Source organism: Pollachius pollachius (assembly GCF_949987615.1).
Source record: "Pollachius pollachius genome assembly, chromosome: 3".
NCBI lineage: Eukaryota > Metazoa > Chordata > Actinopteri > Gadiformes > Gadidae > Pollachius > Pollachius pollachius.
Window position 1 is genome coordinate 43,411,528 of NC_136936.1, and position 17,187 is coordinate 43,428,714.

The window sequence follows — 17,187 nt, forward strand, 5'->3', positions numbered from 1 at the left end:
CGTTATCCACAGGAAAAGGATTTGCGTTCCAATCAAAATAGAGTAAATGAGCTCACTCAACTTTTAATTAGTATACAGTTGGGGAACAGATGGTAAAATACTTTTTTATCGTGCAGAGTCAAGAATACATTAATTCCCATGTCATTTTTTCGGTACATTTGAGAAAAAGCACTTCACTAACAACTGGTTGTTGATGCGTGTGTAGAATCATTGATTCGATTGGCTTTCATCATCAAACCACTGACAAAAAGGAAATGAATAGAAAAACTAGCTGATGTTCCAAACCATGTAGCGAACAATTATATATTATCATACTGTTATATCAACAACAAAAATACCCTAGAAAAAATACATCTGGGCACAAAACATCCTTTGGTAGGTTAGATATCAAAACTGCCACATTGCCTCTAGATGCATTGTATTGTATTGTGTAAGGAATAATTTGTGCAGAGCAAGGGCTTGCCTTTACCGCCAATTATAGTATATAGTGTAACTAAAGAATAGCAGGTGAAAAGAAGCCTTTACTAGGACTTTTCCATCCACCCTCCACCCACTTTGTATCTCAAAGTAAGACAGATTTGAGACCTGGCCTTCTATCCCTTAAGGCATGACCAGATAAGGACATTTAAGTACATTAGTGAGTAGATCATACAATGTGTAATACACATCTTAAATGTCACCTCCAATGTGTTTAGGTATTTGAGTCTTTTTTTTGCAAATGGTACCCTTAAAAAAAAAAAAACGATTCAAACCCTTCAAAAAAACAGCATAGCTACTGATCCTAATATAGAACGATATTTCCATGCTACACGCTATGACCACTTTGAAACCGAGGTCCTCGAGAGTAGGCAAGGTACTTGTAACTCACTCTCTCGTACCTTTGTTTCAAAGTAGAAAGTTCCCATGCTTCACGCGCTTTGAACACTTTGAAACTAAGGAACAAGAGTGGGCATAAGGTATGTATGGCTCTCACGTTATTACCAATATCCATCCACATTTACATTTCGTTGGGCAGCACTAACAACTGAGGCTGAGAAGTATTGAAGCATAAAATCCAAATGGGTATAGCTTAAAAAAATATATTATTGCTGCACAACTTCGTTAAAAAACAACAACCAGAGAGTGAATAGTTGCTATAGAAGCATAAGATTCAGAAATAGATAAGTGTGAACCATTAATATTACATGTCAAAGTTCTTCTAAAGAAATTCCATACTTGTAAAAAATGTCAATGCGTTACTACATTTTAAATATCACATCATTATTATCCAATCAACTGATTTGCGTTTGGTGGAGGGGAAAAAAATGCAGGAAGTAGACAGAACTTTGAAAGACGGTTTGTCGTGCTTCAAGTCGTCTCCTCGCTTCTGGGCCGCCCAGATTGGAGAATTAGCGGCTGGTGACCCATACGGCGCCGGAGGTGTGAAGATGTGCTCGTGTCACTCAGCGAAATGAGGAGCACATGCGTTCCCACAATTGTGTCGTAGCATGTCCACATGCTGCTCACTGCCTTCATTGCCTCCGCCCTTTCAAGAAGACGTATACCGTTCATGGTGGGGTTCCACATTCTTGGAATTACCATCCACAAAACACAATGAATGATATTCGTATGACTTTCATGCCAACTAGACCTCAGGGGAAGACAATCTATCTGGCTTGGCGTAGGTCAGGATCCACCCCAAAAGGGGCCAAGACACATTCTCACAAACAAACGTGACCCAGGTTGAGAATGAGCCCAGCGGATCAGTGAGAAGGATCACGCTTCCTGGGGAGAGGTGGCTGGAGCAGCCCAGCGTTCCACAACAGAATCTCCCTGTGCTTTGATCAGCGATGCGTCTCTAATTGGAGGGAGCTCTTGAGAGTCATTCGCAGCACCGTGCAGAGGTCATGTTTCTCCCATACTCGACAGCCATTCCGCTCCACTCCACTTGGAGTTGTTTACAATTGGAGTTTCCCTTTGCTTTCGTGTTGCCTTGCGCAAACTACCTACAATCCTTTGTTAAGCTACCGAGGCTATAGCTGGCAGTCAGACACACTCATCTGTGCTTTGGCTCAAAGAAAAAGTGAGGCCCTCTTTCCAGGGGTGTATTAAAGGAAATTGCACGACTCAAGTGAGAAAGCAAAAATGAAGGAATGAGGGGCAACAGGGAGATTATAGGGAAGTAAGTATGCATTTGTCTTTGGGGAATAATAGCCATTGCAAAGTCAAGAAAGAGAGATATGGAAATAAATAAGTAAATGAAGAACAAAGAAACCGTTGGTTTATGAACTTAAGAACATTTATATTGTATTGCAATGCAAGTATTAAAGTAATGGACAATAACTTTATTTCACAGGGCTCACACAAAAACTTAGATTTTAGGTTGTTTGGTTTTGTTGATTATCGTCATTGTAAAACACATCAGGAATGGCTATGTGTTCATCGTCATTAAAACAATGGCTTCATAATGTTCACTGCTCTGGGATCGTGGTACAGCTGCTCAGTTAGCTTTTTGCGCTAATTGATCGCCTCTGGGATTTTCAACAGGGGGCAATTTTCCCTTGAGATACAACACTTTATCCATGTATTTGTATGTAGGGTTAGGGTTGCCATGCATGCTGAAATTAATTTATGCAAGTTCTTGAAAGGGGCGCATTGTTGAGTGCTATGAAGATGGCAAGGTTCATGCGAAGGTTGAGTTGAATATAGCTTGGTCTTAATGAAAGCCCAGAGAAGGATTCATTCTCCGTCAAACAAAAGAGCAGGGATCCCATTCTTCGTCAGGAAATAATAATCCTGGGATGATTCGTGTGGAGGATAGCATTTGGACTAATACCCTTCCATGTCTGTCTTCCTTTTGTTTTTATTCTGCTTGATGAGGAGTGGAACACGGTCTACGTAAGCTAAGACAGATGCCCCGGTGTTGAAAACAAAACACAGATGGATGAAACCTCAAAAAGCCAGAGATGGTCGTTGGATCTCTCCTGTCTTTCCATGATATCTCCAACACACGGCGACAGACCTAAGGAAAGATCAAATGCGGCAGGAAGCAGAGATTTAGCCGTTCAGCTCTGCCCTCACAGGCAGCCAGGCCGACAAAAACGAATACGTGCAGCAGATATGGCCGATGCAATGAACACGGGGTTCTGGGAAGTACGGATCGGTGATAATCGCCACTCTCCCCCACGAGCTACGCCGCGGTATGGAAGCTCTGATCTTCCTCTGACCATCACTCCCCCGATCCCCTCGCAGCTGGACGGGACCAGGGGCTTCACCAACCCCTCCCTCCCCTCTATGGTGAAGGAAAAGTGAAGAAAGGAAAAAAAAAAAAAAGGGAAGGAAGAGAGAGGAGTGAAAAAAACAAAACACCTCACTTATCAGTTCCTCAACATCTGCCGGCACAGCAGGTCTTTGCACCCCCCCCCCCCCCCCCCCCCCCCCCCCCCCCCCCACGCTGGCCGGGGCAGCATGGCATCCGGCGAGGTGATTTAAACCAACAGCGTGATTGCTGCTGGCGCCAGACGGAGGCTGTGGACGTGCCCGCCGCTTCCATTGTCCATCATCGCGGCGGCCGCAATTACCGTCAAAGGACCACAAGGCAAGAGCCCGCTGCCCTAAAGCGGGGAGCCGTGCAGCGAAACAGCAATTTGGTCGAGAAGAAAGACGCCGCCCGTACGGCGGGAACGGCGAGCCCCTCCCAAACTACTGTTGGCATAGGGAGTGTTGTTCTTCGGTGTGTGTGATTGTGCATGGAAAAATGTGATGATGGCTCTCTCAGACCTGCTGTAGCTTGGCACACGGTGAGTGGCGGTGCACACACAGACATACGCAGGCTACACGGTACTCCTTGTGGGTGTGTGCAGCGCAGTGGTGCGTGGAGGTGGCCAGGACTGTGACTAATAGGTCAGATGTGTCCATTCCAGCTGCCCGGGGTACCCAGCCGTGCGCGGTGTGTGGCATCAGGCCGGTCATGCATATCCAGCCCTATCAAACCTCAAAAATCAAGACAGCCTGAAAAAAAAAAAAAAAAAAAGCTCTTTCATTTTTACAACAACCTCCGGGCTTGTGACTGTGGGTTCTGCGGCGGAAATGAAATGTTCCGGGCGTTCTAACTGGACTCCCGCCTCTGTGCTTATTCATCGCCTCAGTGAGAGCCTTTGAGGCGAGGCTGGGGGGGGGGGGGTGGGGGTGGAATATATATATATAGAGAGAGAGAGAGAGAGAGAGGGAGTGATACAGTGCAGGAGAGAGTGACACGGTTAGGGGATCAGAGCGAGAGAGCAGGCCAGTGTGTCAGTGTGTAGGTGAGAGAGGATTTGTGAGTGAGCAATCAAATAATAGGCAAGTCCCTTTGTACAACAATACCAATGTGTGTGTATATATATACACATATTTAATGTATGTATGATTATACAAAGGGACCTTCCTTAATTTCACTTACTTATTGTAAGTCGCTTTGGATAAAAGCATCTGCTAAATGCCCTAAATGTAACTGTGAAATAATTTATATACCATATCCCTTGAAAAGAGACACAGTCCATACAGTGTTAGAACGACTTTGAACTGAGGAAGGCTAAGAGAATCCTTTTCATTTATTGCCAACCAAGAGATGCATCGCTGTCTCATTTCATACCTTGGCATTACAAAATCCAGTCCTGGTCTGCACCTTAATCCCGGTCATTATTCAGGGTTTGGGGAGGACAAGGCGGTGTCTGACCATCATGTAAACAAGACGCTGCGTCGTCATCACTCAATGGCTAGCCCCCCGCCCCCTTTTAGCCCCCAGCCTTTAGGAGACAGATGAATGGGAGCTGGGTAGTAAGGCATGGAGGCGCATTTTACTGCTTCTTTCCTAGGACACAGCCTAGGCCCGGGCCTGCTGTGACGATGCCAGCGATAAAACAGATTCACGAAGCATGTCAGTGATATAATGTGCTACCCCTGGATTTCAAAAGCCATACATTTTTCCTGTATTTTTTTTTTTTTTTCTCACAAGGTCAGCACATCGATGCCAGGTGCCCCGCGCTTTTTGAGATTAAGCAGACGTACACAGACACACGCACACAAACACACACATGCCTATACGAATGCACTTGCATCATGAGTGGCGCAACCACGATCTTCTATCATGTTTGATAGCATTATTAAAAAAGGACATGATGCGAAATTAATGAATTTCAACCTCTATGCCATGCCATTTCAGGACTGATAAGTTGAGGCCACAAAGCCAACATAATTACATTATATAAATGAAATTGTTCAATGCCGCCGAGATAACTGTTATGTATTTTTCGCTGGGTGAGTGTTAATTAACATGGCGTTACTTTCCGTGGTACTTGTCATTTCTTTGTCGGACTGGAGTTTATTCAACTTTTATCACTTTGCGGTACAATAGGAAAATGATTGCCCATGGTCTTTTTTCTCCTTCTCTCCTCTTTATTCACCACCAAATATAATGGGAAAAACTTAACAGCATTCAAAATATGAATCTGGATAAATTGGCTGTGCATTTTAAATGTTAAACTTGTTTTTCTTTCGCTATAATTAATTTCAGGACCTGTGTGCACCTTTTCAAACAAAGCCAAAGCCTAGCAAATTAAAAGCCACCTGATGTGGGGTCAGGACTTGTTCTTGCTCTGGCTGTGGTCGTTTCTATGCAGACAGCTCTCCCTACCTCTCTTCATGTTGTCCTTCCTTTAAGGATCCCCTTCCCTACCTAGCTACGTGTCCCTTGGTCCATGGAGAGAGATGGTCGGCACGTGTCCGCGCGTGCGTGCAGGGCCTATTGTTTATAATGTGAATACGAGCTGCGGTTCTCATTGATTCTGTCAGGGAGATGAGTCCTCTGGGTGTTTCAGATGTTTATGCAGAAGTATGGTGATGCTTGCTAAGTGGAAAGGGACAACAAATCGATGAGGAGAGGGGAGGAGAAGGGAGTGAAAGCGATTCAGGCGAGTTCCAGTCTTGTTTTTCGAATGTGTTTTTCTGCTCTTCGGATAGGGACCAGGCGAGAGGCGCCAGCTAGCTTCCGCGGCGGGTTCTTCTGATGGCCATGAGTTGAAGCCGAGTGGCGGCTTCCTCTACAGGTGGCAACATTCTCGTACGGTGGCCCGGAGACAAACACTGCAGCTCCAAACTGCTCCCGACCGCTTGTGACAAAATGGTTATTTTCACTTGCATTGCACGAGTATACCCTACCCTAGGGTCCGACACTCCGTTGACGTAACATTGGCCCTTGAGGATATTTTGGAATTCTTATGAATATATTTCCCTACATTTTACAATGCAGTACTGTTGAATGAAAGTAAATAGCATTTGACTCGCATTCGATTCTTCATAAAGTCAAGTAAAAACTTCAAAAGTTGGATTAGGCATAGACTATCAATCACAGGACAAAACCTAGCTTCAACATATGATGTATGATGATGGGGGCTGATTGGGCAAACATAATGAGCACTTATTCGCTGCTACGTTGGTATATCAAGTCGTTCAATTAGTAGCGATGGAGGGAAAATGTATATATTGTGATTCTTTGCTCCCACAATACTCAAGTCAGATTGACCTGAAAATCTGCAAACATGAATTAGTCATTTTAGCAAATGAACTGTGCCTTCCTACAGAGGGCCCAATATTGTATTTGCAGATGGTTAATCGCTGCATTTTAATTCTGTTCTAGCCCAATTTACACGTTAGACAAAACAAAAGATAAATCACACCATAAACATTTTTCATATCGCCTAATTCACAGAATTGCTATAGGCTACATATTATATTGGCACTCAAAATGTTGTGTAATATTGTACTGTGAGTGCCCTGCGGATTTCAGTGTCTAAACTTATTGCTGAATGTTGCTATGGTTCATCCAGGATGGAAACTAGCGCATTAAAATGGTGCTAAAGAAACATAGTTAATGCTTGCCAGATCCATAACACAAGATGGGTAAATGAAAGCAAGCTTTGTGCTTTCGGCTTTTGAATATAATTGTAAGAGTGAAAGTTAAAGATAGTCGTATTGATCTGTGTGTGTCTGGCCAGCTCTTCCTTGTTATAGATGCCATATTTGATCCCAACACAAAATTGGCTTCCACATGCAACCAATGGAAATAAACATGGTCAGTGTTTTCCGAGACTATGATATAGAATTTCTATGCAGTGACTCACGAAAATTAATTATCACAAAAGGTTATTCAGCTTGTGTGCAATTAAATTTACTGTTTACTGCAATCAGCAATCATTCACCCTGTGCAGAAAACGACAAATTAATTGCTAGAAATAAGTGTAGCCAGTTTTTAGGTTGTTATTTTGTTTATGCTTCGCTGTAGTTGGAATCAAGTGTTTCTAATCATAATTGATGACAGTAAACAATCTACTAATCACGCGTTTCGGTCGAGTGCCCAGAAACCCTACAGTGGTTTGCAGAGGCTGTGGCTGCTGACTGCCAGATGTAATCATGTAGTGGATCAAGACAATGAGGGTTAAAACCATTTTTATATTTTTATATATGTACTGTGCTGTCTTTGTGGACCTTCCTGTGTCTTGGATAACGTTATAATATATGTATAAGGAAACGGCCGATGCAAAATTTCTTTTAAATTAGTAATAAATAAATTCATTTCAAATTCAGACATCTTAAGTCACGATTGTCTCTATTTCAGTGTGCAGTATCTTCTAACAGGACAGCAGAGACAATGTTGAGGTCATTATTTGAGAATGTAAAGAATGACGCCCAAAAATCTATGATTAAAATTGCTTCTGATTGGGTAGCAGCAGTCACAAATCGGAGAGCACAAAGGAGAACAGAGAGAGCGAGAGGGAACAGAGAGAAACGGAGAAAGATAATAATACAGTTAATAAGAGTGAGAGTAAGGGCAATGAGCAAGTGCCGTTGACTCCTCCGGTTGCCATGGTGAGGTAGCCACAGTATGAACAGTGTATGTGTTAAAAGGAGACAAAGCGGCCATTCACCATCGCCTTCCCCCTTTATAAACCCCACAAGACGCCTGGCTGTAGTGATTGACTCACGAGCCCAGTGGCCACGTTCCCTCCAGGACATACATCAACCTGGCCAGTCGGCATCCCTGGTCAGCTATTAGAGCGCTCTGTAGGTCATTTCAAATGGAGGAACCATGGCAAAATACTAAATGACATTCACACAGGAGCTGTCCACCGTACACACCACAATGAGCTGTGAGACACAGTCCCAGCCAAGGCGTCAACTGACGTGTGCGGCTGGAAATTATTCAGAGAAAAAATACCTCCAAGGTGGAAATAAGCCCCCTTTATTCGATATCGATTTACATTTTTTTTTATATAAAAAATTACTTACATTTAATACATTTCTTCAAAATACAAGCAGCCAAACGACATACAAATCAAATACAAAATTATAAAATTTCTTATATCTATGATCTTCCTTTTCTTCTGAATGTAACAGATGTGCGTTGTGTATATAGCTCTCTAAATAATTATTTTTGCCTGTAAATCCTCCTCTGTCAGAGTCCATAAGCCGTCCGTCGATACACAAGACATGAAAAATATGCTATGCAATATTGCCCCTTTTGTCCGTTTACAGTACACGATACAGGACTCTGTCTCTGAACATTCAAGGTGGGCCTCAACCTGTTTTTAAGACGTTGAAGTTGCAAAGTGGACATGGGGGGGGGGGGGGGGGGGGGGTACACAATGAAACACAAAAGGATTAAGCTGTTATGTCGAATGGTCCAAATTTTAATTGGAAATAGCAAGAGTGACCGCTTCATTACTACAGATATCAATTTTTATATCATTGCCACGGCTTGAATTTTGCAAATTTTTGGAAATACTTATATCTTCCAGGGTTCATTCTACATACCAACAAGTCAGTGGCTCTTCCAATTATAAAGAGTCTCTGTGAGGGGGATTCCAGGATGCATATATTCCAGTTATAAAAGACAACGGTTGTGACATCACTGCTGGCACTGATTGCAATTGGCTCATTTTAGTGGTGATCGTTTTTTCAAGTGATTTCTCACTAACATAACATCACATACAGAAAGACCCATATGAAACAGGTTTTTTAGACCCCTTTCCCTTTAAAATACTCTATAGTATATAAACTATCCATGGGACTACTCTTTACAAAAATGGTCATCCACCTTGGTTCATTACCCTCGGTCTGAATAGGCTCACTCCACGCCAACGAGAGACATACGGATATTGGTACAAATATAAGCACTGTTTCTTTAAGGTTTTCAACTGTGCGCACATGTGAGTTCTGGTGTTAATAAATGTTGAGCTAGTCAGCAGCGTTTTACGTCACCGCAATACTGTATAGTCGCGGTATGTGCGGTGACATATATTTCGACACACATTAAAAAGCAAATGAGAAAAATGAACCAAAAACCGAAAAAAAACCCTGAATCAAACAAAACTGAAGTTTGAAACCTTTTAGCCCACAAATAAGACTATGCTGGATGCTAAAAAATAAGAGCTGCTAAATGCTTAAAAGAAACAGAAAGAGCCCGATAGGAAATAGAAAATTCTTGTTTTGTTTCCTCTCTTCATTTTATACATTTTGTACACAGCGGTAAAAAAGGAGTAGAAAGATTAAAGTCAGGCTATGCGGCGGTTTCACGAATCGTCCCCTCTAGTTTCTTTGGGAGTAGCTCTCTCCTCTCGTCGATGTTGATAACTGGCTTCCTACAGTTCTGTCCGTCCAGGTATATCTTTGCATATACTGGGTTGGAGTAATTCATGGGCTGTAGAGACAGAAAGGGGAAGAGGTTATCTTAAGCATCTCTTAGGTCGCATAAAATGTCCTGCAATGAATCATTCATCATCATCGTCTACTTTGCCAAGTTGCCTTATAGTCGTGTAGTGGTGAAACTGGGAAACAAATAAATCAGAAAGAGTCAGAAAGGGCAATTGCAGCAGTGCAGAGGGAGCAAGACACATGCATATTAGTGGAAGTGAAAGCACTGTCCGCCGGTATCCCCTCCTTAGAAACCTGTCTGTACAATACAGTCCCTCCAGGATTTTAAGCCTTTTTCTTGTGAATGTTGCGGCCAATAATGCCGTGGTGAAATGGTGTATGTTTTGCAATAAAGTAGGTAATGAGGGAGAACATTAGAATATTGATGATTTCAAATATATATGATAAAAGCGATTTACCTGTTACTTGTTTTGTGTTTAGGTTAGTTTACCCTGAAAAGGTGATAGTCACATATAAAGTTCATAGAACCCAGATCTTTATTGCCAAACATGATGTCTACCTATGGACACCTCATGAACTGATGTAGAGCTATTCATGATTTACTTTGGCATGTCATTTAAGGCGAGGATTAGCTCAAAAAGGGCGTGGGGCTGAATAGGTTTAATGGGAGAAGTTTTGCAGACATGCCTGCTTGTTCATAACCGTAAAGACGTTTTGTTTATTGACGTGACGAATTGTAAGGGGAAGAGTGATGATTGGTCAATATCGGGGGAAAGTGTGACAATGGTCACTTTATGCAGACATGCGGTGTTTAAACAAATATGGAAACTCGTGCAATTTCTCAGGGCTAATTTGATTTGGCGTGATATGACGCGATCTGGAAATCCTGGAGGCTTGCATAGAACAAGCTCACTATTCCATATCGGTCTCACTAAGACATGACAACTAACCCCCCTCCTTCAATATTCAAACATGACTCCCTGTGGAAACACAAATGATGTCAATAGTAGTTAGCCATTCACCTGTCCAGGAATAACCTCCTTGGGCACAGTGTGGATGCCCAAGGCACGCGGATCACTGGATTTTACACACCAGCCCTGCAACAGAACCAGAGTAGCATCGCTGAGGACCAGGGCCCAGTACACTAACCTCAGGAGACAAACTTGGGATGGATGACTGAAAACTGGTGGGATTCTTCTTAACATGTACACAAATGTTATAAGTCAACCTACTCAAGGTTTTGTGACCAACATGCTCAAACCTAGTTAAGAAATATAATCGGTATAAAGACCAGAAAGAAACCATCCGTCTTTAAGAAGACAACATTTTTGGGGGACAAACAGGGGACTTGTTAGTATTCAAGTCAGCAGAACAGTAGTGGGAAAAAAAGATAGGGGAGAGATTGGAGCGACAATAGCACATGTCAAAGTTGGCCGGGCAAAAAGCAATAGTATTAGGGCTGGGGAACGCTAGGCGGCGAGATAACAACATCAGTGAAGGTGCTATGATTTGTTTGATATGCTGAGTGTTAGCGCACCCCTGAACCTCATGTACAGAATACATCAGCGGCCAGATAAAGGCTCCCTCGGCACAGAGTACCTGCATAGGAGTAATGCCTTTCACACAGAAACACACACACACACAGACACAGACACTAGACACACACACACAGTCTGGCCCGGTAGCTTATCATGGACCTAGACTATTACATTTGCGAGTGGTTCAGAGAGTACAATAATATAAACACACAAGAACTGTGAGAACTTGTAGTTCAAAAGATCTTGGTCGGTACATAGAATGCTCCTTTTTTTAACGGGTTTGAGATCTGCACCCGTGCCCAAAAAGGCCATGGATGTGCACAAAAGACACATTCTACAGCTGCTCAGCATCCAAAACGGTGAGCATATGGACGTTGTCTCCTGTGGCTTATTAAAGGTGACATATTATACCACCAGGTGTGAGTGTGATTAGCCGTTACAAGCCGTTTTGAAAATTGGCCTCTTCTGACATCACAAGTGGGCGTGTCCGCCTAGATGTGCGCTGGATAGATCAGTCCACCAGCCGACACAGTGGGCCGTGGAAAACGTTGCTCATCTATCCGTCATACATCTAGGGGGACACGCCCACGTTATGATGTTCAAAACGGCTTGTAACGGCCAATCCACAATCACACCTGGTGGTAAAACATGTCCCCTTTAAGGGGACGGTTCTACCTCCTAATGGGTTCTATCAGTCGACACCACTAAGGCGGTGGAGCAGGCGGACCTTGTGCGGGTCCAGTGTGAAGTTGGGTCTGAGCAGGCTGCCGGCGTCTGCGTGGTTGTCGTGGTCCACCTCGTACATGTTGTAGGAGGGGTTGCCGATCTCCACGTTGATGCCGCCGTTGGTCATGGGCTGCCGCTGCACACGCTTCCCCCTGCAGGGAGGAGGGGGGGGGGATCAAGTTAAGACCAGGCAGGACCCTCTTTGGTGAGAAACAGTGAGACTAGAGGGCCCTGGATCTCTGAGAAACATGCGGCGTGTTTGTATGTGTGTGTGTGTGTTTGTGCGCGCGCGTGCGTGCGTGCGTGCGTGTGAGTGAAGGAGAGGCCGTGTCGGTCGCTTCAGGTTACAGACTGACACCACGCAAATGAATTACACTTTCACACATTCTGTTTGTGTGGGCCTTTGGGTTCACAATGCCGTCGTCAGACTGGACTCTACAGCAGTGGGGTCAGGGAAAGAAAAGTGAATTCCACTGAACTTGATGTATAATGAGGCTTTTATTATAGTGCTGGATTACAGGAGGTTTAAAAAAATGTTCCACTCAGGATTTCAGGTTTAATACAAAACAACCAAGACATCCCTCGCAATACCTTGATCCGCCCTTTAAGCCTGCTGTACGCTGTCAGACTACAGTGTCAGTCAGCCCCAAGCCCCCATAGACCACCAGCCAAACTATAGCTATTGCTTCTGTTCTACCTGACAACTTCATCCTTCATTCAATACAGAGATACTTTACAAAGTAGCTGCTGTCTGTCTGCACAGACACCACTTGCTATTAGACAGCAGCAAATATATTATAGATGTGTGTTTGTGTGTGTTTTTTTTTTACCTCTGCCTGCGTTTGCAGATGAAAACTCCGGCCACCACTGTCACGATCAGGATGACCAGCAGCACCAGTGGTACAATGATGGCTATGCTCCCTGAGCGAGAGCGAGAGCGAGAGAGGGAGGTGGGGAGTGGAGAGATGGACGAGAGATGGGAGAGGATCAGAAAGAGGTCAGATGCTATTCTATGAAACACCACCTGTGTAATTCAGACCATCTTTTCTTATATTAAAATGATTTCACACAAGCCCGCAGGCATACACATGCATGCATACACAAACACAGCACACACACGCACACAGAACACTGTTATGTATTTTCACAAAGTCATTCTTGAACATCATAATTAACAGATGCAAAAATGCTGTAGGATTCTTTGTTTATGTATAAGGATTATAGAAAGCACCAGCGCACACACAGACACACACACACGCACGCACGCACGCACACACGCGCTCTGGATCTGCTGAAATCCATTATGGCTGGTCAATAATGTTCTCCGTCTGACACTCAGCAGTAGCAACAGCAGCATGAAGATCAATGTGTTGTTGAGAAACATCGCTGGCAGATCCACCACCTAATGATCGGACAAGGTGCTAATAGATAATAGGTACCGTATTTCCCGCACTATAACGCGCACCGGATTATAAGGCGCACCTTCAATGAATGACCTATTTTAGAACTTTTTTCATAAATAGGGCGCACTGGATTATAAGGCGCATAGCATAGAAGATACTGTGAGTGTGACACTGTGAGATACTGGGACTGTGAGTAAGCGCAGTAAAATGCTGTGTGCACTGACTACGATAGCCGTAATGCTGCAAGCGGCGTGCCTTTATCGTAGTCGTAGTGAAACATTTTATTATTATTATTAAATTGTTTTTATTGTTTTTTCATACTGAAACATTTTGACAGAGCGCCGTTTACAACCAGTATGGATCAACCAATTAACCAATTGATCCATATATAAGGCGCTCCGGATTATAAGGCGCACTGTCGTTTTTTGAGAAAATTACCGGCTTTTAAGTGCGCCTTATAGTGCGGAAAATACGGTAGATAATAGGCTGCACATGCGATGCTATTTCACTGGCCGCCGTGGGGGCAGGCTGTGGGCGCCGGGGGGTACCCACCTCCAGCGGTGTTGTCTGATCTGCTGCTCTTGGGGGCGGGCCGCTCGCACTGGGTTCCTGCCCAGTTGACCGAGCACCTGCGGGAGGGTTTGGAGAAGAAGGGGAAATAAAGGCTGGTTAGCTCGCCACACGCTGCCGGCCCCCCTCGCTTCAAACACAGAAAACCACTGCTGAGGAACCAGGCTAATTATTCTACTTAGTGAGCAGGCCTTGTGAGAAACACACACTAAATCTTGGTGGGGATAGGGGGTTTATCGTTATGCATTCTAACAAGCTACTGGATACAATGCAAACAAACTATACGTCGATGTGGCCTCTGAGATGCGGGAATTCAAACTCAAGGGTTTGAATATTGATCCGTGAAGAGAGACAAAAAGGACACAAGGAGGAAGAGGAAGATGGCGACGAGGGCAATATGCCGCCGCCGCCTCATTTACATCGTGGATGGGATCCGATAGGAGGAAATGCATGGCCGTCGTTAACGGGGAGGTGATATCCAATTTGGCATGATTGACGCAGATGGCCCCGCGAAGCATGAGTGATCCGACGCGACGCACGCTCGGCGATGATAGAATGAAATTACGCCAAATGACATGCACTGCGAGTGTCAGAACATCAAGTTATCATAAATAAGAAGGCGGCGCCCCCCCCCACACCCCCCCCGCACGTGCGTCAAATGAATCTCACCCTCGCAGGGCTGAAATGTCACAGTGATAGCCCGGCATGAATTTTGATGAGCAGTAGGGGGGGGCGTTGTAGAGGTGGGGAGGGGAGCAAAGCTAAACAGAAGAACACAGCGCACAGGAGGTAGGTGTTCAGTCCCCCCCCCCCCTATTGATTGAAGGAAAAGGGTTCTGTTGGCCTGCCGTGAGTGTGTCTCAGCGCCTGCGAGTCATGGTAGTTTCCACAAACACACACACACAAGCACGCACAGACACACCCTGTGGGACTGAATGGCCGTGGTGGGTGAGTGAGTGAGTGAGTGAGTGAGTGAGTGGGAGGAGCGGCCAGTGCGGATGTGCCACAGAAGGGACTGCACTTTACACTGGACTGGGTGGAGTGAGAGAAGTGGAGGGGGATGGCGAGAGAAGGCGGGAGGTGGGTTGGGTGGCGCGGCTCTGGAGGGATGCGGGCGGGCGCGGTGAGAGAGAGGGAGGACCTACTTGCAGCGTGGTTTGTTAGGGGCCGTTATTGTGCATATCCCCTCATTCTGACAGAAGTAATCGCACGGGTTGGCCAGCTCATCGCAACGCTGGTTCTTGAACCCTGATGTGCAGCTGCAGAAACACGGGCGTGTGGTGTGATCAGGAAGGCAGCAGGAATCGAAACACAAATGCAGAACACAGAATACGGTCACGCTGAAGGTTCTTCCCCACAGCAGGACCGGGTCGCTGATAATGGTGGCCAACGCACGGCGCACACAGCTTGAGGCGCAGCAATTAGGTTGCAACGCCCCAACACATGGATTTGTCTTTGCCTTATGAAAAATGCACGCCTACAAAAAAGCAACTGTTAGGAATACATAGCATCCCCAATCAATTCCCATCTGTCTTGTGGATCTGCAAAGCCCGAGATGGATCTGCTGGAGGAAAAACAGGGGGTTATTAGTCTTGGTTCAGGATTACCTTTAATAAATGGGGAGTTTAAATGAAGAACGTGATAATGATTGGAAAATAAGCAATGTTAATGTGTTTTTGTATTCGATTTACAAACTAAAGTACCCTGGAGTCGATTGTGCAGATGGAGAGAGGAAAAAGATTAAAAAGTATGGTTATATTTTATTTAAGCCCAGGCAGGAGTCAACTGCTGTGTTGGTTCTGAGGAAGTAAGCTGTGGCAAATGCTATGAAGACATGGAACACGCTGTTCTGCATCCTTTTGGAATAATGTCTGATAAGCCTTGTAGTCAGCTTATACAAGCTTAGTCTTAGGTAAGGCTCTGTACTGGTGCACACCGAGACGTTAAGATTGTTCCTTCCTTTGTTGAAGTCCAAGAAAGGAAGGCTAATGGCCAACGTCTTAAAATAGGCATATCAAAATGGGTTCAGATGTTTGAATCTGCTGAAATGAGGAATAAGTGATCATTCATATGTCACTATAGCTTGGCAATTTGAGCCAATCAGAAAGACAACATGCAAAAATATAAACATATAAAGGCTATATATATATTTACGTACAAAGAAAAATTGCATGTGTGCTGGATGGAAAAAAATGAAGAAATTTACTTCATGATGATAATCATGAGTTTTGAAAATATTTGACCTTTGATGCGTTTATCTGAGAAATTATCATTACAATTGGAATACCCCAATCCTGGGAGGATTCCTTTTTTTGCCTTGATGAAATACCCATTTACTCCCAGTATAAGGTCAAACATTTATGATTTCTTGACAGACATATCAATCATTTCACCTAATCTCGGGTCCTTGGAGTCAATGAATAAACCACATTACGGAGGTCCGTTAAGCTCATGAAAAAGGAGATGGGGAACATTTGCATAGAAATTGATTCCATTCTTTATACTGTTGAATGATGACCACACATCCCGCCTTAACCATATTGGATGACGGGTCGTTATAAAAAAACAACAGGGCTGCCTTTCTGAAATTGAGTTTTCATTCTTATTAAAATGTTTGTCAGTAGGGGGGCTCGCTAACAGCCTTCACGTCTCTCGATTATCGTTGAAATATTGTCAATCCGCGTCCGACCGACCAACGTCGCACATTAACCTTCGGTATCTGCCAGTCAAGCCTTTTGTCCTCGCCCAGTTAGCTGCCAGCGGCCTTGACGCCACCGACAGGCCGCCGGCGCGATGCCCTCCGCTCTCTTCGAACACTTCTAAGACCCGTCGCCGCCTAAAGCCTGCGCGTCCGCCTGACATTAGCGCCGAGCGGTTCGTGACGGCGACATTGTTACAGTTTCCCAGTACGATAAGCTTTGAAGGGATTCAAATCCAGTTTGTGAGCTCTGAGGGTACGCGCTAATAGCCTGCACCATGCGGTGAAGGGTTGTGTGCGTTTCTTTTCCTCACAATGTGGCAGAGAAGAACCAGAGAAGAGGCCCTCTCCGGTGCGAAGGTGTACCGTTAAACATGGGAACTTTGTGGCATGTTTCTTAACATCAAGGTGCCTTAAACCCCGGCAGCACTAGATGAAACGCTGAGTGTCACCGGCGCCGTAGCTGTGTGAGCTCGTACTTAGCCCCCCGCTGTGGCTCGTGACCGCTGGTGTCAAACGTTCCTCCGACTTAGGGATCCTTCCCGAGAGGACGACATCTCAAAGCCCTGTGCCTCTCCTCTCA

The 17,187-nt window shown here is 44.7% G+C and overlaps 1 protein-coding gene across 1 annotated transcript in view; it reads right to left on the bottom strand.

The window, feature by feature from the left end:
• Positions 1-9,381: 9,381 nt before the first annotated feature.
• The window catches only part of lrp1bb (low density lipoprotein receptor-related protein 1Bb), a 226,681-nt gene continuing 218,875 nt past the window's right edge, over positions 9,382-17,187 (bottom strand). The window contains exons 86-91 of the mRNA XM_079731578.1: positions 15,052-15,165; positions 13,889-13,965; positions 12,764-12,854; positions 11,935-12,085; positions 10,692-10,766; positions 9,382-9,715 (exon numbers count right to left, since the gene is read on the bottom strand). Coding sequence (XP_079587704.1) covers positions 9,575-9,715; positions 10,692-10,766; positions 11,935-12,085; positions 12,764-12,854; positions 13,889-13,965; positions 15,052-15,165 — 649 coding nt within the window. The 3' untranslated portion in view covers positions 9,382-9,574. The remainder of the gene's footprint in view (positions 9,716-10,691; positions 10,767-11,934; positions 12,086-12,763; positions 12,855-13,888; positions 13,966-15,051; positions 15,166-17,187) is intronic.